At 45.1% G+C, this 25,499-nt stretch overlaps 2 protein-coding genes across 2 annotated transcripts in view; both read right to left on the bottom strand.

Annotated features, from left to right (window-relative positions):
- The window catches only part of LOC128269690 (venom dipeptidyl peptidase 4), a 60,100-nt gene that overhangs the window by 9,771 nt on the left and 24,830 nt on the right, over window positions 1-25,499 (bottom strand). Inside the window, exons 2-8 of the mRNA XM_053007077.1 lie at window positions 16,079-16,174; window positions 10,257-10,371; window positions 10,049-10,143; window positions 8,088-8,215; window positions 6,097-6,308; window positions 5,555-5,714; window positions 297-410 (exon numbers count right to left, since the gene is read on the bottom strand). Coding sequence (XP_052863037.1) covers window positions 297-410; window positions 5,555-5,714; window positions 6,097-6,308; window positions 8,088-8,215; window positions 10,049-10,143; window positions 10,257-10,371; window positions 16,079-16,174 — 920 coding nt within the window. The remainder of the gene's footprint in view (window positions 1-296; window positions 411-5,554; window positions 5,715-6,096; window positions 6,309-8,087; window positions 8,216-10,048; window positions 10,144-10,256; window positions 10,372-16,078; window positions 16,175-25,499) is intronic.
- On the bottom strand, window positions 21,169-22,578 carry LOC128269692 (ras-related protein Ral-a-like). The gene is made up of 2 exons (XM_053007078.1): window positions 22,500-22,578; window positions 21,169-22,416 (listed from the first exon to the last, which is right to left on the bottom strand). Exon 2 carries the CDS (start codon window positions 22,158-22,160, stop codon window positions 21,555-21,557), a length of 606 nt encoding a protein of 201 aa, XP_052863038.1. The 5' UTR covers window positions 22,161-22,416; window positions 22,500-22,578; the 3' UTR covers window positions 21,169-21,554.

Genomic DNA, 25,499 nt, shown 5'->3' with positions numbered 1-25,499 from the left:
ATTCAGTTCCCCAATCATTTCGACCCAACGCAATCCCGTACCCAACACTTAGATTTACGGAACTAATAAGCTTTCCAATATTCTTTTTTTTGTAAGTTCTCCGACCTTTAATCCCAATGGTAGATTTATAATTTCATCATGCATCAGCGATGAGATAATGAGAGTGCAGTCATAATGATAGGGAAGTTTCGATCGGTGTTGGAAAGTGCAAAAGAAGCGCAAAAGTTAGGAGTGATTTTTGAGTGCTTCACAAGCTGTTTCTCGATCCTTGACGGGGGCGGCGGCGGCGTACTTACTGGTTCACGAGAATCGGTGGAGGAGTGAGCTTGTTCATCCGAATGCTTTTCGGATCAGTCAGGTCGGCAACGTTCAAGGTTACCGTCGGATTACTGGTGCCCGGCTTGGGATACCTGCAGGAGATAGAAAGTTGGTTCCGATTAATAAATTTGTTTTGCAAGGGCATAGCCAAGATTAGAATTAAAATAAAGATTGTTGGTGAATTGTTCGTACGCACGCTATGCACTGATTCATAAGGTCTTAAGTAAAATTGTAGTTGAATTGTTCTAATTGTGAAGCGTTTTATCGATAAAATATGTAATGTTTAAATGCAATTAATTTGCAATGCAATTTATACACCGAAACGACATTGAAAATGGGTCTGCTTCTTCGTAGTTTTAGCGAAACATATCGGAAAACTTTGATGAAAAACTCCAAGAAATTCTAGGAATAGTTTCTGGGACTTTTGCTCCGTTGCCGGCGTTTGATTTGTCCATTTGACGGTTAAACTCCATCGCACTGGAGGCAAAGTTTTCGTACTTACGAATTTTATTGCCAATTTCTTCGTTGCGCTTTGCGCAGAAGAACGAATTGCTGAAACGAGTTTGGCAAAGTTATCAATTTTGAAGTCGTGATTAAGCACGGGCAAAGTTTTCCGGTGCCATTGTTTCATTGAACTATTTGCTTTTTGGCCTCGTATTCACGAGGCTCGAACGGGCCAAAAGATTTCCATTTTGGCAAAGTACGCAAAGTATGTAATAACGGCACAATCGAACCTTGAAGCTGGCAGAACGCGCTATGTGCTCCTTTCGAGAGTATGTTATTGATTTGCATTTTTCCTTCCATTTTCACAATCGATTTCGACGTTGCAATCGGCGTGGAATGAATAATTTCTGAACTCAGTCAATCGCACTGCAAACGTAGTGCTTCGAGGAAACGGTAAAACTGGGTCCATTATTCAAATGGTTTCAATGGCAGACGCCCCAGAAACGGTCGACCCTTTAGCCAATATCATTAGGCACCGATTTGCTCAATTAGTGTGATTCAGCATGTTCATATAAGTCGGACGTCGCCAAAAACGAAGGCCTCGGCCCAACAATGACTTCGATCACATTTTCCTTATCGAACTGAAAAGGATAACATTGAACGAGCGTGGCAAACAAGCGAAACATGCCAAATCCACTGTATGAGTTATATGTTTGTAGAGCACATTGTTCAGTACAGGCGGAGTGAACGACAAGTTCTTGCGAAACTTTTCCTGCGAGCATAGAACTTTGCAGCGGTCGAGATCGATACTTCAACGCTATCGATGATGATCTAATTTATTCAATATGATAATCAAACCAGCCCAATCCATCAGCCCTCTCCGGCACGCGGAAGATGCTTTTGTTTGCTTTCTGTTCAGCGGCGCGACTACCTCGGTTGAACGGAGCCACACGAGAACTATTAATCTCATTAATATTTAAAATTAGCCAGCTTATTCAACGACGGCGAAAGAAGGCGAATAAATTATGCAGTCCCGCTAATTATGTTGGCCGCGGATGGTGGCGTCGATTGAAGGCACGGTTTAACACTTAATTCGTCCGAAGGAAGCACCATGCCAGTGCTTATTACATAAGTTGTTTAATTTGAATTTCGCTTCAAAATTGAGGTTGTCGAAAAATGGCACGGCTTTTGTTTTGATACTTTCGAGTTTAACACGTTTAACACTGGCTTCTGTTGTGTAAGCTTAACCGATACATCATTGTATATTACGGTTACGGTGGCCATTGTTCCGGAAGTGAACACGCAATGTAGGGACATGATGTTAGCTTGACAGTTAACATGGAACAGCATGAGCAGTGCTCGAACGAGATTATAGGGAGTTTGGAACCACGTGGAGATATTAATTTCCTGGCTCACTGGTGTCGGTTTACATTACAAACTGAGTGTAACTAGCTGAGTTTAACCCAGTCAGACGAAGTTTACTGGTGGAAACCTTACAGAGTCCCAAACTTTACTGTTCACTCCTCACATACTTCACTATTCTAAGGAGGTGATTACACTCAGTGGGCTTCCGCGACAATGTTGGCGGTTGTAAAAAGGCCATCACATCCACATTGCGACCTTCGGGATCGCAGAAAAACCACAGGGACGTAATAAATAATCGTACATTTCAATATCCGCTGCATATTGTAACATGTTTGCATGTCCATGTTTTTCCTCGTGTGTCCGATCAGTGGCTCGGTGCGATTTGTCAAGCCAGAATCGTTTAGATCGTCTCCAGAAAGCATTCCGCACACTACATGGTCCAGTCTTGGGTCTTGGTCCCGTTTTCTTTTTTCGTTTGGGACCCCGATCCGGCAGAACTAGCAAATCGAGGCCATTTTTCATCTGCGTTATTTATGGTTTTCCATTCCGTAGCATATTCTAAATAATTCACTCGCATATGTCATCCATAGCAGGTATCTGAACGATAGAAACACTGAACCTTGCGGAAGATGCGGCACAGAAAACGGACTCTCACTTGCCCGACCTCAGTTCTCCGTTCGCTTCGGTTCGTGTCGATTTTCCCCGTTATCGCAGTTCAAGTTCAACCGGCAGACATCCTAAATCAAGCATATCTTCGAACGGTAACGAGAAGCTCCGACTGCTAACGTGAAAATGTATCGAAAGAACAGCGAAAGGAGCAGAGCAAACAAACGAAAAGGCACCGCACGTCTGCGGGAACCGGGTTGGATAGGCTTTAATTTTGCCGGGGAAGTTCCTCGTTTGTCTCGTTTGTCTTGTTATGCTGTCGGTGATTTCCATTTATAGGTCCCGTTTTTTTCGCTTCAAAAAGAACCCAGGCAGCCAGCCAGCCAGAACGACTATGCTTTATGATTCTGGCGGACAGCGACGGAGAAAAACGGGAAAGGCAACTGTCTCGCCCGTGGCCTACAGGAAACCATGTGATACAGAAAAAAAAACCAGCCGTGCCTACGTTTTGTTTTGATTGAAGGAATGCAAATAATGGAAAACGGCCTTGCCTTGAACAGAAGGCAACAGAACGTTACCTCGAAAGAATATAATGGATGTGCCTGAAATAGCATCGTCGCTTTTCGCCTCTTGAAGCCCGGAAGACCTATCCACATCAAAAAGTAGCGCCTTCAATTGAATTAAAGCGATGTAAAAATAAAAACCCGAAGATCCGGTGCTTTGAGCTTTTTCTGCGTCCAAGAATATACGGTTTTCGTTTCGGTTTTTGTAAGGATTTTTGGACGTTTCAATCAAAGTGCTTGCTTTCACCGTATCCCAATTTCGTACGTATTTCTATTTTTATGTACATAATTTTTTCATAATGTTTCATAATATTCTTTGCTAAGTTTTGTGTGCCATTTGAAAGAAACAGTGCTAAATGGTCTCCAAAAACGAGAAAACTCTAGAGGAACCTTACATTGTTGCAACAAAAAGGCGCAAACCCGGTTGGCGAGTCCGTGCCAACGAAACAAGCGTAGTAATGGAAATGCACTACCCATTGTGACGCGTCAGTTGGAATTGAAAACGGGCCTTTTGAATTCGAAACAGTAACACAGTTTTGGAGTGTAAGATGAGGGAAGGTTAGGACCGGTCTGGAGGCTTCCTTGGTGTGCAAACCTTTTTCTTCACAACACGGCGATACGGTGTCAACAGTAATACGTCCTCAATCTACAAGTAAGCCCTTGCCCAGCCCACCATCGGTGGGCCAACATAAAAAGTGTCTCTGTGTTATGTGTATAAAAACTGAGTCCGGCCTACGATATTTCCTGAATACATCAATTGAGAGGGCCGTGTGAACGTTACAAATGCGGAGGCCCGCAGCCGGAGGCTTTGCACCGGATGACGGACGGATATGGCTTCAAAGGGCTACAGAAAGAAATGCTTGTCACGGATGCCGCACACCGGAAGATGGCAACGGGCCGGACGGAACGTTTCATTCGGGGCACGGAAGGACACGGTGGGAGAGTAAACGCACGCGATTTCAGGGATCAAAATGGAATCCACCGTTTGGCACACCGAAAAAAGCGACGACAACGATGGCCGCCGCGACGAGGACAATGAGCTTTGTGCCGGAGAAGCGAAGAAAAATTCGCGCATTCCGTGAGCGTGCACCGGGAAAGTCGGTGACGATTTTTCCTTTCCGAGCCCGGGCCAAACAAAAGGGGAGAATGGAAAAACTTGAACACGAAAGGTAAGCTTGCGCCCGGGTGGTAAACGGTTGGTTTTCGGTCGAATGCCCGGGTGTCAAGAAGGTAGTTCCTTGAAGTGAATTTTCCGTTTTCTTTTAAATTTGACAAAAAATAAAGGAAATTTGGCTGATGTTGCCAATATCCGTTTACCACGATAAGCCAGTGGAAAGAAAAGCGCTGTATAATTATCAATTAATTGAGGTGCCAATGGTGTTTGTAGTTGTTAACAAATTACTGGGAACATTTGAGGAATGTGTACTAAGCCAACATACAATGCGGGAAATTGAGTTGTAAATGTTTCGTATTATATTCATCAAAATATTTATGCTGTAGAGCTTTCCGGGGTCGAATTAGGGTCTTTCGAAGGATTGAGCTATTCGAAGCACAGTGTTGTCTTACTTCGTGCAACAATGCCTGATGAGGAGCATATTTCCCTTTGGTTTTATGATGAACCGATGACTCAAATATGACTATTACAGGTAATGGAATATAAATTACTTTCTTTGAATCCGAGAAATCTAATGTACTTTAAGCAATACTCGAGATCTTTAATAAATTCCTGAGCCTAGACAATGGCACGCGTTGAGCCAGACCATCGCCACGGCCGAGTAGTGTCCGGCGTTTTCCGATAATGCTGGCAATAATTCATGTTGCTGATCATTCTACTTTTTCCACTGATCGCCGGACAAATTCATATCCCCGTGCTGCCGAGTTTCGAGTAGCGGCGATTGATTACCAACACTGCTGCCAGTTCACCGCACGTGACCGCAATGCCAAAGCGAAGAACGCAGGACGAGTCTCGGGGGCTATCGGGTGCCAGCGGTGAGAAACATTACATTTTCAAAAGGCATCCCCCCCAGAGATTAGTGAAAGGCCGATGGCGGGGGCATGGGTAAGAACTGTCAGCCGCTCCGCACCGTCTAACACGTTGCCACAATATTCTTCAACCCGACCCGGTAATGGTCGGCCTGGCCCCGTTTTTGCAATCAATAATGTTTGTGCCGTGGTTTCGCCGAGAGTAAACGCCCGCAACTAGGGGTCTAGGGTTTTCCCCCGACGACAGCAACCTTTCGTGGCCCGCCGGTACTTACCGTAGGGAGCGGATCTCCGGGTAGAGATTGATGTCACCGCTGGATGTGCCGTACCAGGCAAACTGTTGCTCCTGCACGAGCGAATCGTTGAAGGTGGTGTAGAGCATCAGGTGGCCATCCGTGGAAAGCCAGATTGCTTTGTTGGCGTGCAGGATTTCCTCTGCATCGATCGGCGGGGCGGGGCGGCCAGGTTGTGGGAGAAAAATGGCAAGTTAATTAAAAATCACATAATTGTGCAGTGCTTGAGCATTCGCAGGATATCCCTCGGGGGCGTTTCTACGTTCTGCAGCAACTGGCCGGGGCTGGCACATGGCCTAACCCATGTTTTAATGACCATCGGGAAAACGTGTTCCTTTCTCGGACGATTCATTAAAAGCACAACTATGTTTCGCGTAGTTGAACAATATTTAGCGAACTAAAATGAATTTGTAATTTATCGAGTTTTCCGCAATCACATAATTATCAACACTATTTAAGTCGAAATCGAAATCTGGTGTCCATGGGTGGATCGGTGTCGGAAACGGATCGCCGTTGGCACTCACCTTCGTACAGCCAATCGGGAACACCATTGTAGACGATTCCGGGAACGGCGTTCTTCGTCAGCCGGTAGGTCTGGGGGGCCCGTGCCGATGGTTTGTAGTAGATATCGTACTTGTACACCAGCACGATGGCTTGCCCTTTGGGGGTGAACTCGGCGTGCAACAGCCACGGCCATTCGTCATCTTCCGCCTTGACCGCCAGCTGGATCGTTTCGCTGCGAAGTAGAAGGGCCAAACCGTTCAAATCATCAGCATTGCAAAGCACGCTAATTGCAGCGTAATTGACCGCGAGTGCTTAAAGACTGTTTCATCTCGCCGTTTGATGTGGGCGAGTTCTGTTTGGTTCTTTTACGTGCGGCATTGCCCGCCATCGGATCACAGCGGTCCTTCGACTTGATTGGGAAAAGTGTTAGACAATTAATCTATTCACTTTGGAAATTAATTCTGTATACTAGCAGTCTTGCGAACACAGGAGTTGAACAAAAACTAACGGGAATTTGCATATAGCTTGAAAAATTGTTAATCTTCTAAATTTTTATCATATTCCTTTCATTTCATCATTGCTTTCCTTTGTATCATATCATCTAACTTTTCAAGTAATCCTTACGTTGCTGTATTGCATACCTATATCTACAATGATTCCAAATTTCTCAAAGGTCCAAAAAGTTAATTTTTGGACTAGTCTTCAAAACATTCTTCGTTTCGGCTCTTATATTCACTTGAAACATTAAACAGTGTCCTCGTAGCGGTCTATTGACTTAAGCGAACAACCTGAAGTCACATGATGCTAAATCAGATGATTCAAGGCGATTTGGGCGTAATTTGTTGCGAAATAATCACGAATCACAAAATAATAATTATAAATCGGAGACGACTATTTGCAGATATTTTTTCCCGACAGTAGTAGAATTAATCAAAACTCAGTAGATAATTAATATCGTATAAAACCTTTCTAATTTATCTAGTAGAATTTTTACTTCAAATGTAAACCCAGAAGAAAAATCAAAGGACAATAAACAGAGAAACAAGCATTGCGGAGCAAAAATACTTGAGGTACTCGATAAGGATTACGATGTAAGGTTTTCAGCAATTCCGTTATAGAGCATTTGAATCCATCCAAATAAATTATCCAAATTATACAAAAATCATAAATTAAACATATCTTTTAACTGTCTGTCTAAACATAATTTACTATTATTTACTTATGCAACACTTTTGCTGATGTTGAGATCATTTTTCATTTTTGAAAGATCTGGTTCCATCTGGTTGAACAACAAAAACATACCCCCAGCAGCACATTGCGTCACCATTGTGGTACATTGTTTCGCGAGTGGATAAATAAAAATCATATAGCCCATTCAATCACAGAACGACACCATAATTCGCACAGTGCCAAGCGGATGTCACGTCACTCAAACGCCACACCGATTGATCACAGCGAGCTACGGTTTTCGGGGATTTCAAGTGCCGCTATCCAGTAGTAGCGTAGTCACGAGCCACTATCGCCGAGGCTGGCGTCCTCCGCCGGCTGGCAGCTGTCGGGTTGGCTTCCAGTTTAATGGGCCATTAAACTCCCCGACGTCACTCTCCAACGCTAGGACCCACTCCAGCCGAACGACCCCGACCCCGTGATCCTGGTCAGGTGGCCGGTGTTAATTTTGCACCCCACATCAAACGTCCATTAAAAACCTTTAATCCTGGCGCCTCCGACGCCGGCGAAATGACCTTTGTGTTTTAGTTTTATCGCCGGCCACCCGGCTAATGGGCGGAAGTTTTAAGGGAAAGGAATTATATCTGGGACACAACAAACATCCGGAGCTCCGATAGAGCTTCGATAGCCGAAAAAACGGGCATCGATCGTTTCATCCATCAGTGTAATGTGCCTTTCTGTCTGTCGGGCCCCGAAGGGAGAGGTACAGAGAAGACAGAGCCACCAGAATGGGGTTCATCAGGAAGCGGCTTGTTTATGAGTTATTTTGAGAAACGGAACATACCTCGTGCTTATGTCGTAGATGGTGTACTGCGCCAAGTATGAGTGTCGGAAGAGTTTCCTCATGTTCTGGGCCAACAGAATGTACCGCCGATCGGCGGAGATGGAAAACTTGACCGGAGCAAGTGTTTTCTGGAACAAGAAAATAAAAGAAAGAGTAAGCAACCTTTTTGACGCCAGTTGAAGTACTGCTGTTCTGAAACCTTTCCACAACCCCGAGACCTTTACCAATCTATTTTGTTTCTTCAAATCTCAAAACACTAGGCGAAACATTTCTCCGGGAAAATAGGGAATTTCGCCACCCCGTGGGGTTCCCCATCGAGCTGCGATGAGGATAACGCAGACGCAGAGTTTGACGCCGTGTGTAACAAGCGAACTAAACAATATTTTCCGGTCCTTGCGGTTTCGCCACCGTTTTCGCCATTTTGACGGTCCACAAAACCACCGGCATACCGGATATTGCGCATGCTGGCTCTCTCTGCTCCTCGATGGCTCGGCTGTGGCCTACGAAGTTAACCTGAAAATCCCGTGCGTGCTGGGCCACCGTTCGATGACTTAGGACGCTTTGTTTCCTACCGGGCTACCGGGAGAGTAATTGGGAAAGTTTTCGTCCTGCAGAAAGTGTACTTGACGTACTTCATCGGGCCTTTGCGAGTTGCGGTTACCGTACCAACGGACGGCTGATGACGGCTGGATGCCGGCTTTCCGGCGCGCTCTGGCACACTTTGGCGACTTGAGATTCGTGTTCCGAAGTTCCGACGCCAACCCAACCTGCTCCCAAGGGCCACCGGCAAAGACCGCACGACGGTGCGCCCTTCACCGTGTGGCACAAACAACTTTTAACACCGAGTTAAATATTTCGCGAGCGATCTTCATTATGCGTCATGTTAGCCCTTTGATTCCTGATCCCTTGGCGCTCGGCGGAATGCTCTGCTCTTTTCGAGGTCTCCGTTTTCCGCCGACTCGATCCGCGGGCTGGAATGTTTGCACTTTGGCAAATTAGATTGAGATTTCAGCGCCATGGTGTTGATGGAGACGACGGACCCCTGAGCTGTTTGTTTTCGTGAATGAAAGTAACAATACGAACCAAAGCAAAAAAAAAAAAAATGGTTGGGCAGACAGCAAAAAATGGTGGGCGCTGGTGAATAATTGGAAGTGCTTTGGTGGTTGATCAGATACTGCGCAAATCGTCGCCTTGAACACGATGGTGGCCATTATGGTAGCTTTTCGTCTCGCCTTCTTTAACGCATTGATATTTTGTTAGACTTTTTAGCCTTTCAGATTGGTTTAAAAGGAATGAATTTAGTGAAGAAAAAAATTCGCTGCCCAAATGATTCAAATATCTTTTGAGGTTGAAACTTTGGGAATTTTTTCACTTTATCTTGTTTTATAATTGAACTATGATATTTTAATGATTGGGCAGTTTATTTTGTGTATGAAGTGTGTCACTGACCATGTGACTTAGCAGTCCAATCTTCTTCTATCAATCGTGTGGCTCGCAAAATTAAAAACGATTTGTACTATCGTGCGATTGTTTGTTTCACTGCAAACTCTCTTTAAATTTTTCGTATACAATCTATGCACGGTAACACTCTTTAGGCAAAAGATGAGCTTGATTTTTTGTCCCGAAAAATTTCTATTAGTCCACCTACAAATAGTTGGAGTATCTTTAGCCGGAGCTCTAGTTGAACTTGATGAAAAACTGAAATGTATTACAAAATTGCAAGAAAATTTTCTTGACAAGTCAACAGGACACTATCATTTGACTTCAAATTGACTTCAAATCAATAAACATGCGGCTATTAGTTTACTTAAACTATTCGATTACTAAATCGTGTTTTAATAAGTTAACCACGTTAACATTTATTATTTGAAAAGTTTGCATTTGCAAAGTGGATAGTTTGAAAAATAGCCGATAGCGAAAATATAATGGGTTGATCCGGATGGACCTTCCCTACTACTTACCACCGTCGTGTTGGACATGAGCACCCGCTCCGACAGATTATTCATGCTGAGTAAACTTATCTCACCCCAGTGGTTCTGGTACAGGAACTCGTCCGCTGTCGTGACGTTGTCGGAGGGCGACAAAGAAATAGTTAAACAGATTACGAGCGTTGGAAATTGAACCAGACCATTACCACCGCACACAGCCGGACCGGAGCGATTTACTTACCACCAATCCAGCTTCCATTGAGCTTCTTCGGTGCGTACTCCCCATCGATGATGTCCTGCAGTCGTATCCGTTGTCCCTTGACGCGCGGTCCCTCATCCGGCGGAGTAAGCAGTACCTGGATGGTGGATGGATGGTGATGGAAGAAGCCGGGTTAGAAGCTGCCGGGCAATGAAATCGCTTACACGACGGGTCAGGGTTTTGACATCATAAAAGGGACAACAGGTTCGGACCCGAAGCCGAGCGGGGGCCACCATTCACGGGCGTCAATTGATGCTTGACTTAAACGAGCACGACTCCGGTCTTTGCGTTCGGTCTTCCTTGCCCAAGAAAGGTTCCAACGATGAAGAAGGCACCGCCTTCGATAAAGACATTCGGCCCACACACGGAGGGTCCTGCGTAATATCTACAAACGGAGACGATAAAATGGTATGCCGCCGGGTTTTGGAGCTCCACCGACGTTCGCTGATGTAACGGTTTGATCTCGAAGCAATTAAGCTAATCGTCATATTTTACCCATTTTATCCGTTTTATAGAACGGTTTGACACACCGAGGGCCCCCGGGAGGGCTGTGAACATATCATTAGCTTCAAAAGGAGCAAACATGGTCACTGAAGGTGCTCTTTGCCAGATGAAAAGTCCTGGGTAAACAGGATTTCCCGGGACCCGATCGTCGCTCGGTCAATAGATTCACATTATTTCAATTCAAATAGGTAACGGGTGGGTATGTTGGACCATTTAACAGCTACAATGTTTATTCGAGAAAGTTCAGGGCGCTTGCCAATTTTATGGTAATCTTGTTTTATAACTCATGTCGGTACTTGTCCGGTGTTCTGGGCGGTATAATTATTGCTGTTTTGTTTCAGCGAACATTGTATCTCCACCGGCAGCAGCTTCAACTTTGATTAGACGTGATTTTCACAAGACGGACCCACTCGGTCGTATTTTAATTAAGATTGAAACCATCCGATAAAACGCAACAATGTCGTTGTTCCGAAAATGAGGTTCCATGTGCCAGGGTTGGGATCCAACATTCTTCTGGGCACCAACTGGTGTTTCAACCAACGTACCGTGTACCGGGGTAGTCTGCCAGATTGCTGCATCGAGCACACCCGGGGGTTTATTTAAAATAGCCGAAAAACGATTGACTGTGTTTGAATTAACGACGAAACCACACACACTAGAAACTAGGCGCTCTCTTAGCTTCGAACCATCCCTCCCTAGGGCAATCTACAATAACGTCCGAGTGGTGTACTGGTCGTCGAAACGTCAGATGCACCAAACACCGACCCGTCGATTCATCGGCGCAGCATTAGCCCCGGTCACCGCGGTGGAACGTGACCACAGCATGTTTTGGGCGGCAACATACGGAATGTGTTTCGTGGATTCGATGCGAGTGAGATGAGCACTGTGCAAACAATGTTTTCCCAACGATTTGAATCCGGCCGGGTCATCGTCGAAACTCGGTGCGTTCGTGGCGTCCTTCGGGCGATTTACTCTGACGCGTTTGATCACAGCGCTTAATTTTGATTTCACGATATGCCGGTGAAGGTTTAACGAGTGTGGTTCTTTCTCCACAACACCACGGCGGAAAACGAGAATGTTTGGGCACTGACATCAAAAGATTTTAATTTTAATGATGCTTCTATCCGAGAGTGTTCAGTTGTTCTATTGTTTCGTTATGTTATAAATTGAAACACAAAATGGTTGCTTATATTTTCTTACGCCTGTTTGTCTTAAACGGGGTAAAATGCATCATAAAGTAACAAACTCTTCTCAATGACTAATTTATTAACAAATCAAAACGACCAAAAAGCACTACGAGAAGTTATCTTGTCACAGCATGTGTTCAGCTGGCTGATAAGTTATCTATGCCAATTATGCCGGCCTGAAAGTTTTAATTAAACAAGTTGAATCAGAATCAATATACATATGCAATGTGTGTTGCGAAATTGCTTTTACCAGCCCGATGCAACCCACATACCACACATCGGCCAGGAATGCAAGTGACCGACGTGCCCGAACTGTTAAACATCAGCATAAACTAGAAAGCATTGGACCTTTGTTGTCCGGCATGTGGTGGCGAACCGGGTGTCGTGGACCAGAAATAGGAAGTTTGCTGAACCATTTTTTGGCCGAACTTTTCTAATGCACTTTGTTTGAGAGTTTTCAATATTCATTGCAAGCAGCAAAAATGACTTTGCATTAAAACGAACGTTGCTGGTTCGGCTAATGGCCTTGAACGACTTCGTGACCGGTCCTTTGAAAGTCCTTTAAACATCTTGCTGAACGTTTTAGAATTTGTAATTTTTACACTAGTTGCTTTATTTTACCATTTCTGAAAACGTTTCCGAAACAAAATGGCCGACAGTTTGCGGCCACCAAACAGGAAATGGGCGCAGCCGTTGCCAAAAAGCAATTACATGTAATGCTGAAGCTGAAAGCTGCCGGAAAGGAACGTGACCGAATGGCCGATTTTACCGCCAGCGATGTTGACGATGTGGCGCCTCCGTTTACCACTAACGGGGCAACATAACAAACCGCACAACTTTTAGCGAAGCAATGCATTGCTTAATAATTCAAAGGCTGCCCGGACCCTTCCGGGAAGGGCGTCGCGCAGGTAATTATGAAAACACCAGGGAGTGTTTTAAACTGTGTTTAAATAAATTGTGTCACACATTTAACTTCTTTGATGCCGATGATGGTGTGCCGATGACGGCAGGATTTAAATTTACCTCTCCCCGACGCTACGGAACGCAAATTGTGAGAAAACCAAGTAAACTACTGCCGAATGGTTCTTCCGGACGAGCGTTTGAGATTTGTTGATAATCTCAGCTCTTCAGCCGAATGCTGGACTTTACTCGAGAAAGGCAAAAGTGGCCGCTTCTGATCGGATGGCGTGATACCATTGAACGGAGAGATCCTTTTTATGCTCGAAAGGTAGTCCGTTAAAGATAAGTGGGACGATTGGAGCCAAAATGACGGACCATTAATTGGGGCATTTTCACTACGCCCCAGGCACACTAGAGAACTGAAGGACATCAGCACAGAATGCGCACAGAATGTAAACAACCTGCTTGCGACGGTTGTTTTCCGTTTAAATCTTAGAGCCGTCCTTTTCATTATTTTTTCTATTACTTTGCTCGGTTCCCCAATCGGTTTGATGGTAAACAATTGTGCCTAGGGGGAACTCTTTTTATTTACATCGTGACTTTTTATATCATGGGTTGTTTTCTTCAATTGCCGAATTTGAAAAATGTAGAAACTTTAGTCGTTTCCTCTTCCGAGTTCGAGTAATGAGCTGAGTTTACGAAGTTTTTTTTTTCGTTATTCAAGTTGAACAGTCCAATATGAAGTTAGAAAAACATGTTCATAAAAGTGCAAAGAGCAACAAAGTGAACGAACGAACGTTGCACTCTACTGGGAAAACCCTTCAACGGGCTGGAGTTACCTTGGTTTTGGGCGAAAAAGTTTCCGTGGGCAACATTTTTCAACTCCAACATTTACTGCAGACCAAAGCTACCTCGGTGTGTAAGGAAGCTAATTCCACGACCGAAGACAATTTGCCGGTGTGTGGGCAAAGGGACAAACATTCATCATGACGATGGCCACCAACGCGAGTGGCACAAACAGCCCGGTCTCAAGGACACGAAGGATCGTAAGCAAGGATGTTCGACGCTGCGCTTATAGTGGGTTGCTCCTTCGAAGAACGATAGTTTGTGGGGACAAAGTAAAACGAAGTCAACGGGGCAGTGGGCTAAGCGGTTTGCTATCCTTCGGTGGAGATTCAGCAAAACTGTAGCACCCCGAAAACAAACGGTTTCACCGAGAGCTGCTGCGAGAGGAGAAAATGCGAATAAGTGGCCAACGGTGCCGAGGATCAGTAAATTGAATTATGCGGTATATTGAATTGAGAGCGAATCCAATCATCATGAGAATTGGAATAGCGAAGCGTTCGGCCGAGGGTGTTGCTTTCAAGGATGTGTTAAATTGCATTAGGTGCTACGGTGCAAGCGGTACGAGTCGGGGCCAAAAAATCTGCGCATGACCTACAGCTTGGACACATTGTAAAACTTTTTAAGCTAAGGGGAGATTTTTTTATATCATGAAACGCATAATTTGTACGCTTCAATTTATGCTACGAGTGGTGGGTTAGATTTGTTCTAAAATGTACATTTGGCACCACCCTGTTTTTCGATTATAACTGGGGTATGGGATATGAATCCGCGCACTCATAAACGATTTGACGTTTGAGATTAATGTCAAATCGTTATTTTCCGCTTCGTCTGGCCACCAGGAACAAATTATATGGAAAATAAAACCGATTATTAAAAGCTTGAACTTTCACAATATGAAAAATTTGCTTTTTTGTTTGAAAAACGTATCTTAGGCTCAGTGTATTATAGAAGAAAAATTCTTACCAAAATACAACGTGCAGGTTCCGTAAGCTCAAACGAACTAGGATGCACAGTTGCACAATTTAATACAAAGCATTTTGCAATGTTTACTAGATAGATTGGAGCTTAAAAAATATCGTATTTCTTTAGACCAAACAAACATCTAAAACCGACATAATCAGACTGGATGTTTGATGGCTAAGTACTGGCCGAACATCATAAAAGGTTCATTTGGCCAGTGGCAACTTTACAACCGATGAAGTAATAAATCACAACTAATTGATGGTGCCATAAATAATAATCACCCTAGCAACGCTGGAGCTAATAGAAGTAAATCATAGTAGACAGTTGCTTCATTACTCCTTAGTAGCTGCTTTTCACGTTGCACCGTGCCGTACCGTCTACGTTCGGACCGTTTGTTTTTCTCCACCAACGGTTGCCTATTTGGAAGCCAAATTATTTTGCGAAATGAACGAAAATTCAAGTTCAACGCCACAAATTGGTTCCGGTCCGCAATGCAAAGGGCCCTGGTTGGCAAGTTGGAACAGGGCGCGCGTAAAGACCATCCTGAACGTGAAGGGCTACATCATTGGGCAGTGCATTGGCCAGGGATCCTACTCGAAGGTGTTCAAGGCCGTCTACAGACCTTCGCCGCGCGTCGATGGCCCGATGCATTCGCTGGCCTGCAAGCTGATCGATCGGCGTAAGATATCGAAGGACTACGAGCGGTGGATGGCACGCGAAACGGTCACCATGCTGGCCCTCAACCATCCGCACATCGTGTCCGTGATCTCGATCCAGGAGTACGGACCGTACGTGTGCGTGTTCATGGACTACTGCCGGCACGGGGACCTGCTGCAGTTCATGCAGGTGCACAAGCGGATCTCGGAGCGCCGGTCCCGGCTTTTCTTCCACCAGCTCACCCTGGCCGTTCAGTACATGCACGGGCAGGGTTACTGCCACCGGGACATCAAGTGCGAGAACATTCTGCTCGTCAACCCGTGCTATTTGCAGCTAACGGACTTCACCTTCTCCAAGCAGTGCTGCCAGCAGGAGCTCAGCGCTACGTTCTGTGGTTCTATCGCCTATACGGCTCCCGAAGTGCTCCAGAACATCCCGTACGATCCGCAGGGACACGACATGTGGTCGCTCGGGTGTGTGCTGTTCATAATGATCACCGGCACGATGCCGTTCGACGAAAGTAACATCGCGAAGACGATCGAGCAGCAGCGACGGAAGCAGTACGCCTATCCGGCCGACTGCAAAGCGACACCATCAATCATGGACCTAATTGACAGGCTCATGGAACCGGATGTGACGGTCCGGGCCACCATCGACGCGGTGGTCAATGATCCGTGGCTCCTGGGATAAGGCCAACGGTGGCCACGGTGACGCATCCCGACACGAAGCCCAACGCCCGATACTCACCACAGACGTTACGATCAGGGCCAGCACGACGATAATTACGAGGAGGGCAATCAAAATCCCTCGCCAATTGCGCTGGTTGGGGTTGGCCGAGACGAGCTGTGAAGGAAAGCGGAAAACACATACAAATTAGAATGGAATTTGATTAAATTTGGTTGACTTTATGCTATATGGCCACATGGCACTGGTTCGCCCTTCAACCGCGGAGAAAGCTTCCCTCGGGGGAGAATTTCTTATCACGAAAATTGAGGCCCCCCTGTCCCTTTACGGTTCGTGAGCATCTGTGGCAATGGTGACAGCAGTTTAACGGTCATTTCACGGTCCATTGACCCTTCGGCGGAGGATTTAGCGTTCGTTGTTGGATACAGGGACAGCAAAAGAAAAAATCTAAAATAAATTTGTTCATATTCGTGTTGTTCGACTGTTGATGTTTAAACTGATAATCCTTTTGACCTATTGTTTTCATATTTTTCATATTCATGTTTTCTTTTTTTATTTATTCAATAGCTGTTCTCAAAAATATTTCTTTGTATAATATTAGTTAACATTGATTAAGTTTAATATTATATTTCATTCTATTTATCATATCCACTCTATTGGTATTTCTATCATCTATCAAAAGTAGACATTAGAACTGCTTAGCTTAGTGTGTACATGGCACAACGGCAACGAAGTGACCAACATTTTGCATAAGAAAGCACAACCCCGCACTTATAGTCAAACAAATGTTCTCAAACAATGTGACTGCACCACATCCATCATTCACATTTTTGTTACCCATTTACCACGACGAAAAGATCGCCCGCACACGCGGGAGTTTGCCAAAGTTTAACTTCAATCGTTCCACTTTGCGCAGCATAAACAGCAGCGCCATCTATCTCCCGCGTGGCAACATTAAGGGACATTGGGAAAATGCTGTGGCCCGTTCCGCGTCCAACCAGTAACGGAGTACGGCGCAGCAGTAGCTGCAAAATGATGGCACAATTCGCCCATTTGCACGCCCGACTCATCAGGGGTGGGTGTGAAGACACTGGGCGCGTTGTGGGTGGCGTCACTAGGGACTGGACGGCCCACACAGCATCCCGCACTTTAGCCGTCGTCACGTGTCACGTGCGTGTGATGCTAAGGCTTTCGGGTGGATGCTTCTTTGTTTGATTGATGATGTTTACTGGGCGGCCAGTCGGAAGCCTTTCACGCGACTATCAATTTGAAAATGGATAAACGAGGAAACAGTCGAAGGCGATGACGTTTGAAAGTGAGTTCTATGGATTCAACCACCGTGAAGCGGCCTATAAATCATCTCCCGGCGCTCGGGAAGCGAAGAAAAATGGTACAGTGTATCTCTTGTTTGGTTCTAACGTCTTCCGGTGCCAAAAACTAATAGCGATCGCCGGCGTTTGAGAGCGATCACTGTTTGAAGAAGTCACCCCGGACGACCTAAACTGGCCATAGCATCCGCAATCACAGTCTCAGCCCCAATGCGCCGAATGGCGAAATACTCCAAAGAAAATGTGCATCCATTGGCTGCAAATGGAATTCACACTCATTGTGTATTCGAGCCGCTGTTCTTTCCGGTGAGCAGTGACGTTATCAAAGGACCGAACACAGACATAAACCCGGACTACCGTGAACCGGAAGCGCGCGTATAAACGGTCACCCAAACGGCGTATCACATCGCACATTGCAATTCAGTGGAAAGAAATTGTTCCATTTCGCCTTTTGTTTGCCCGAAAGGCGTCCCAAGCCCACGGACCACGGACCGGAACTGCAAGTGCTGCTTGCAAATGCACGTTGGCCGACAGCAAGCAGCCGTGCCGGATGTCGCTCGACCCGCCGACGGGCCCGAAAGCGCAAAGGAGCAGGATTATTGAAATTAAAATCCTTCCGGCTTAGGCGGCGAGTCGTCGTCGGAACGCGAACGAGGATCTTTCGGAAATAGTGACAGACGATCCCGCGGAGAAGTGCCCATAAAGCCGCGTGAATGTTTGACAAAAGAAATTGCTCCCGTTCGATCGGCTGGCATAGATGGCGAGTTGAGCGCGGCTAACCATCCCGGGCTTATGCCGGTCTTATGCTGGCCCGCCGGCAATGGACTCGGCGACCGCCCGGTGTTATTACGGTGCACCGGATACCGTCGGAGGCTTCCGGGTGGCTTGGTGATTGAATAAAGCCCGAACGGAGAATAAATAATTCATGAAATGTGTGCGCATGATGCGCCAGTGGACAGCCTGGGCAGTCTACAGCGCAGGATTCTGAGTACGATGGTACGATTCCCTTCGACACAGGAATGAAAGGAAAACTTGGGTGTTCCGGTGGAAAAATGATGATTTTCAGACCGAGTTAATAGATTCGCGAAAATTATTTGATGACGTTATTAGTTGCTGCCAATAAATGGCTGATGGTTTTATGGTAATGCTGCCATTGTAGAGTGCATGCTCCTTCGGAACATACGTACACCATGTGGTAATAGTAACTGCAATTGAACTTATCCAAATTCCAGCTACGATATTATAACCTAGATTACAAATTCAATTCAACATATTCCGTTGATGTTCCATTTTTTTTTTAAATATATGCAAGGAAAAGTCCACAAATTGACCATTCCAAATGATGTGCCAAATGCGTATGAAAATAAAGCTTCGCATATCAACATTTTCGACCAACATCCCAATCAGTTAAACAATCAATATTCGATTTGCAATCATCATCACCAGCTTCTGAGTGACACCCTGAGTGTACGGACGGTAATCCACGGCGGCCCAATTTTAATTACTGATTTAAAAAAATAATGGCTTTCCCGGAAATGAATGTCCAAAAAAGGTAATTAATTACCGAGCAATACGCGAAGGACGAAAGAAATCATTTTATTATTTTATTTTGATTCAATAAAACACTTTCGGCTCGGGAAAAAAGCATTGGCCAAACATCAGAGCAGCGTACTATTATTGAATGCAAGTTGTACCTGCTAAGGGGTCATTTTGGCAAGATTTTAAGTAATGATGATGGTGTAAAAAAGGATGCTTTTCATGGACGTATCAAGTGGTTCACGAGTAAACAGGTTTGATGTAAACTGTCTATTAACTTTGCATATTTTCCATCAACGTACCAGTGGTCAAGGTCCATCCATTTTTCCGTCATATGCACGCAGCGTCGACGTGCTTTGTACAGAGTAGGGTAAAATTAAAAAAGGTTGTAGCATAAAATGAGTGAGAAACGGTGCGTGATGGCATTGATGAAGATTAGGATGAGCTTGCGACATCGCTATAAGTAAAATGTTTTAATCGCTTAGCGCTTATAAAGAGCCGTGTCAACGTTAAAAGTTGCTTCCTTTCGAACCTCGCGCTACCAACTTGCGACCCACGGAATCGGGCAATTGAACCCCAAAAAGTAAAGTTTCATAAACAACGGCGAAGCTCGTGAGTGGCATAATCCCGACCTTTCGTAACGAAGGACACCGAAGTGTGCATTTTTTCCATTACCATTCTGCGCTTTTTTGCTTCTCCGTGATTATCCGGGACAAGCCGGATAATTTCAAATGGCCCCGGCGGGAGTAGTTCCTTTCTGCTCGTGTTTTGTTTTCAGTTTCGGTCTTGTGTGCCGGGGCCCCAAAACCGAAAAGGCAAACAACCTATCGTTCCATCTAGCCGGGTTGCGCGTGTTGGAACGGAGCAAGTGCGGTCTCCAAAAAGCGTGAGGGTTATAATTAATATAGCCTCTGTCAGCGACCCAGCCGAATGTGGTGGCCGGATAGTGGTGAGTTTATGAAGTTATACGAGACGCTCTCTGGCCCAGCACATGAGGCGGCAAGGTGGAGAAAATTTATTGCCCTCCCAATTTCAGCCCGGCCAGCATTTCTAGACCTAGGAATTATGTGGGTAACGAAATGAAAGTTTCTGCGTTATGAACGGGGTCAAGTTTTTCTCCCCACATTTCTGGCAATGATGACGACGATACAGTGCTTGTGTCGATGCACCGTACCCTGCGGTGCGCTAAAAGGCACTGATTAATTTTTATGATCTATGAATTAGTCTTCATCATCGCAGGCAGAGCAACTGCGCCGCAGTGTTCTGGTGTCTCACTGGCCCGTATTTTTCCTTTGCCTTTTCGACCAACGAACTCGGGCTCGGGCGGGGCTTAGGAGCATAAGAACGTAAGCTTCAACTTCATGACTCGTGCAAGAAACGCTCACCCGGACCCCTCGGCTCCTGCCGACTATAAATGCCGATGTACAGCCTTGAGGCACGGAACCATCCGGAATCGAAAACGGGCCCCTCTTGGACGATGTTAACAGTCGATGTGTACGAAATAAATTTGATCATTGGATTAAATAAATTTATTCCACTACGTGATCCTGTGCTTCGTGCATGGAGGATGACGGTAAAATTGGAAAATAGCAAAACCCCATCGTGTGTTCTGGCCGCGGCGTGATCGAATTGACGCGGAATCCAATCGAAAATTGCACGGTCGAGTGTGTGTGGTGGGTGTGATGAGGCCTTCCATTCGCGTTTAAGAACGAACAACTCACTTCAAGTACTGCGTAAGAAATAATATATTTCAAATGCTTACAATTGCGCTGTTAAATAATTTTACCAAAACTTATTTTAAATTTTAAAATATAACATAACTACCCACAAGCGAATATGTTCGGTTCCCAACATATTAAAGCTACGCCAAAGAGAGATTCAAATGAATTTCGTTTATAATGTTTCCGTTTTTATTTACTTTCGAATATGAATAGAGAAAAAAAACCTTCCAAATACATGTTCATTACGTAAATTGGCATGCTGGTGGTTGATGCCATTCTTTGGTGTACTCCCTTGGCAATTCTGCGTAAAACCACCCCGGGACCTCTGGCACTCACTTTAATTAGCAATCGTTCACGCCTTTCCGAATCGAGTTCATACGGCTTTAATTCAAACAGCAAATTACTGTGAGACCTGCCATTTGCGATACGGTTGTTAGTAGTTGAGGATGAAGTAACGTTTAGTTAGAGAAATTCGAGGGACAGTCATTAATACTATGCACTATTTAAACAATATTTTTATTTGTATTGCATTTATCAAACGTAGCGATTGTTGAGCGACAACCACACGTTCACCAATCCGTAGACAGCTTGTTTTTACTCTTGCACTTTAAAATGATGGAATTCCAAACCACGCATCAATATCAGACATCACAAGGTCGGTTTAGGCTTATAAACTAACAACACGTGGAACGATTTAGTCTATAAAACATCAAAAAGCAAACAGAGACCATAGGACTGGTATCATGCCCAACGAGTATTAGCATCCCGAGCCCTGCTACGATATTTGTACGATTGTTCGCGTAGATAACGTTTTCGACGTTATCGGAAGGAATTTTTGCTCTCACAATACTATCTGGTTTCAATCTGCCCTCAGAAAACAAATCGGCGTGATAATGGATCCAACATCTGCGTATTTTATCGCTTCACCCTACAACCGCAATCAAACCCTACACTCTATAATAGCGTACATTTGATCTTCCTGTGCTTAGAGCTGTCCTTAACGCGGCCGTTTGATGGTTTAAGATCTTCCGTCTTTCGCGAGCGTATCTCGCGCATCAGATCGAAAAACACCTTGTCCACGTTCTCACGGGTTTTGGCCGACGTTTCCAAGTATGGCACGCCCCACTGTCGCGCCCGGGCTTGGCACTCCATCAGCGGCACCTTGCGCTTGTTATTCATGTCGCACTTATTGCCCACCAACAGAAACGGAATATTCTCGTCGTTCTTCACGCGCAGTATCTGCTCCCGGAACTCGAGCGTTGCCTGGAAACTATCGTCCTCGGTTATCGAAAACACGCAGAGAAACCCTTCGCCACTGCGAAAGTAATTGTCCCGAATGGCGGCATAGTCTTCCTGGCCGGCCGTATCCAGGATATCGATTTGTACCTCCTCACCGTCCAGCACGACCTTTTTCCGGTAGCTGTCCGCTTTCGTCGGTTCGTAATCTTCGACAAACTCGTCGTACATGAATTGCAGCGTAAGGGCCGACTTGCCAACGCCACCGCTGCCCACCATGATCACCTTGTGCAGGGCGGGTCCCGTCGTTGGCTTTTTCGACATCTCTTCACGACCACTGTTTCAAGTTTTCGTCAAGGAGGAGAAAACGAGGCTTTTCGTTTCGGAACTGACAATATGTGACCGTCCGTATTGATCGTGCTCGGCGAACGGCGCAGGCTGCTGGAGCTGTTCAACGATTTCCCAATCAATGCCGTTGCGAATGTGCGCTGGATGCTGGATGTTCGAAATTTGCAGACTTTCTCTATTCCAGCGCAAAAAGTGCAGCACAAATGATGGTTCGAACCGTTGTTTCGTTGAACTACAGAGCAAATATTACCAACGGGCAAAACACACGGACCGTTACTTTTGATTGACACACTTTTCCGAATGTAAATTACTTACTGCGGAAGAAACCGTTTGAATTGGTTTCCGATGGTCACACGTTCTATTTTCAGCTGAATGATGCGTCTGTTCTCTAATGTTTTGGTTTCGTACGTACGACTGACGGGAATTCGAGCTATCGTCCGTCAATTCAGTGTTCCGTTTGCCTCTGTTTTCACTGGCGGGTCGGTTACTTTGTTCCCATCAAGCGATCTTTCGTACGAGCAGCATGCGTAAAATGTATCGAGCAACTTGCATGCGATGGATTGATCGTGCCACGATGCGCATACCACTTACATAAAAAAAGTACAAACATTTTATCTTTATTGGAAAGTTTTTCCCCCAGAACTGATCTTCTTAAAGGCCTTCGAAAACAAGGCATAAGTGTAACAATTTATCTTTACGATTTCACATTAATCGCTGGGCATTTCTTGTCATGCCGTAATAGATCCGTTTCAGTTTTTTTTCAGTAATTAACTTCTTTAACTGGTTACCGGGCTTTCTGTTTTTGTCTCGTCAGTTGTGATTAGTTGTATTATTAAATAGTCTAAGTCTAGCCGAAGATTCACTTGCATGTTTTCAATTACTTGACTCTGTTAATAGAGTAGATGAAAAAATCATCATCAATAACAGCATTTAAAATTGCATTGAATAGGAGAAATATCTGGAAACGGTTACTTATCACAACCATAGTTAAGTTTTCTTAATTATGGTTGTGATAAGCCACCATCATAGTGATTGCTTTGGTTCTAGAAAATCGAAAAGTCCATATTTCAATAAGTTATTGGCAAATCATTTCAAACAATCAAAAATGATGTAATTAGATGAAATGAAAGCAATTGAAAGATGCGGCCAGTTGGCCTTCCGAAAACCATCAAACCAAACCCGACAGTAATAACGAATAATAGGTAGCTTCAGCAGCTTTGAATCAATACAACATTTCGATCACATTCTCCGCTAGTGACGAAGGAAGTGCAGAATAAATTTAATAACGCTTTGTTTCCGATACGATCAACAATTTCGCTATATTGCTTGTGTAGCACATTCATTGGGCCAGGAACATTATTGGTGTGCTTCCGATTCAACACATCGCGCGGGACGTGATGCGGGTTTTCTTCTTTTTTCGGTTCGCCGCTTTGCGAGCGGTACACGGAAAAGGACGAACAAGGACAGGCGGGGGGCCCCGCCCGGTCCAGACGTGGAAACGCCGTCGTTCCACCGAAGGGTCGGTGGAACATTGAACGAGTTATCAGAAGTGAAAGATAAAACACATCCAGACTACAACCGACCGTCGTACCAACCGACGCGGCGGGCTAGCCGGACGACCGGAAGTGATTCCCGCAAATCGATATGATGACTGCTAAGCACAATATTCGAGATCTGCACGTTCGCCACTTTACGGGGTACGCGGAGAGGATAGCATTTGCGTACGTAAGTGTGAAACGGGACGTTATCGGTATCGACATTCGATTGTCGGGGATCGGTCCGGGGGCCGATCCTTCAGCGAACGATTTCGGTTGGCCCCATTTCCGAAAAGGACGCAAAGGTTAACCGAGCGACACTGCGGAGCGAACCAGTATAGGCTACAGAGCTTGTAAGCTTTGCGACATGCTGGCAGACACCAGCAAGAGAATGGATGTTTAGGCCCGGAAACTTCAATTACATTGATGGGATTAAAATAATTCTGTCGGAACGCAGCGACCGTGCCAAGCGCTTGAGGTTTCTGGGGAAGCCAGTCTCATATCCGTTGTTTGTCACTCCACTTCCTGTGACTTTCATGAATTGCGGAGAGCACTCTAGGGTGGACCTCTCGTATTTTCTTCTGTTTCTGGGTCAACCGGATGCCGCAGGGATGTATCCGATTGATTTGTATCGCAAACTTGTATCTTTCCATGTGAAGACGCTGGGATTATCCATCCGCTCCATCGTTCAATTATACTGCGAAGCTCACGAAGGATGAGTAAGGTAAGCTTAGGTCGGACTCCGCATGAACTGACAGACAAATCCAACGACTTAATTCGTACCTTTTTTAACAGAAAGGCACAGCATCAACTTTGCTCGGAAGGGTATGATAGAACCCTAAACCGTTCCCTCATCTGAATGATAAATTGTTTGCTATGCCTTTTGACAGTCGAAACATGTACGATAGAGATGTTACTTTTTGGAATATATTTAATGTTTTTCAATCGCATTTGATAGTGGGTTTATGACTAAAATTTTGTTTAGTTACGAATTTCGTCTTTCTTTGGTTGGCCACAGGTGTTTTGCTGGGTTTTTAAGCGCATTGAGAATTGAAAGACAAATATTATTGGCCTACGTCAGCTAGAGCACCACAATGGGGCACCCGAGACGGTAAATTCACTCCCAATTGTACCTATTAACATAAATTTAAATCCATTTCGATTTTCTGAGAAACTTACACCAGAGAGTAATTTCACACGTTCGCCGGGTGGCTTTTTTCGGCACGAGTGCGATTCGAAGAACCAATCAACCCAAAAGACAACCCGTGCCACGTGACACGCCACGGAAACGATATGAATATTACATTTGCGTGAGTAAACGCAACGCAAGATCGGCACGATATTATCGATTTCGTACGGTTCACAGACACTGATGCCGACACTGATTTGATTGCTCAAACTCCAGAAGACTGTGCTCGCCTTTAAGGCCGAATGTTGCAGGAAGGATTAATAATTAAGTAACCACGCACATTGACTGTCCCACGGTGTTGCCGGTAACATGAATGGCACGAACGAATTGACTAAAATCGCGTATTACAGTAGTTTAAAAAGCTAAATTGCGCGCCCCAAAACTGCTTTTTGTATGCATAATGGGTTTTTGACGAGAAAGCAACTTCCGGGGCGACGAACTAACGGTAGTTTGCCTGTCTCTTCGAGCTGTACACACAAACATTTAAAAGCAAATGATCGTGAATAAGATGTTGATTTATTATATCTTCAATCATAATCCCCACACTGATGGCCCACACCACACATCCGGTATGCGGCATCATCGTTCCAC

Source organism: Anopheles cruzii, chromosome 3 (genome assembly GCF_943734635.1).
Source record: "Anopheles cruzii chromosome 3, idAnoCruzAS_RS32_06, whole genome shotgun sequence".
Classification (NCBI taxonomy): domain Eukaryota; kingdom Metazoa; phylum Arthropoda; class Insecta; order Diptera; family Culicidae; genus Anopheles; species Anopheles cruzii.
The sequence above is the reverse complement of the archived record's forward strand: the minus strand, read 5'-3'. Positions and strand labels throughout refer to the sequence as shown.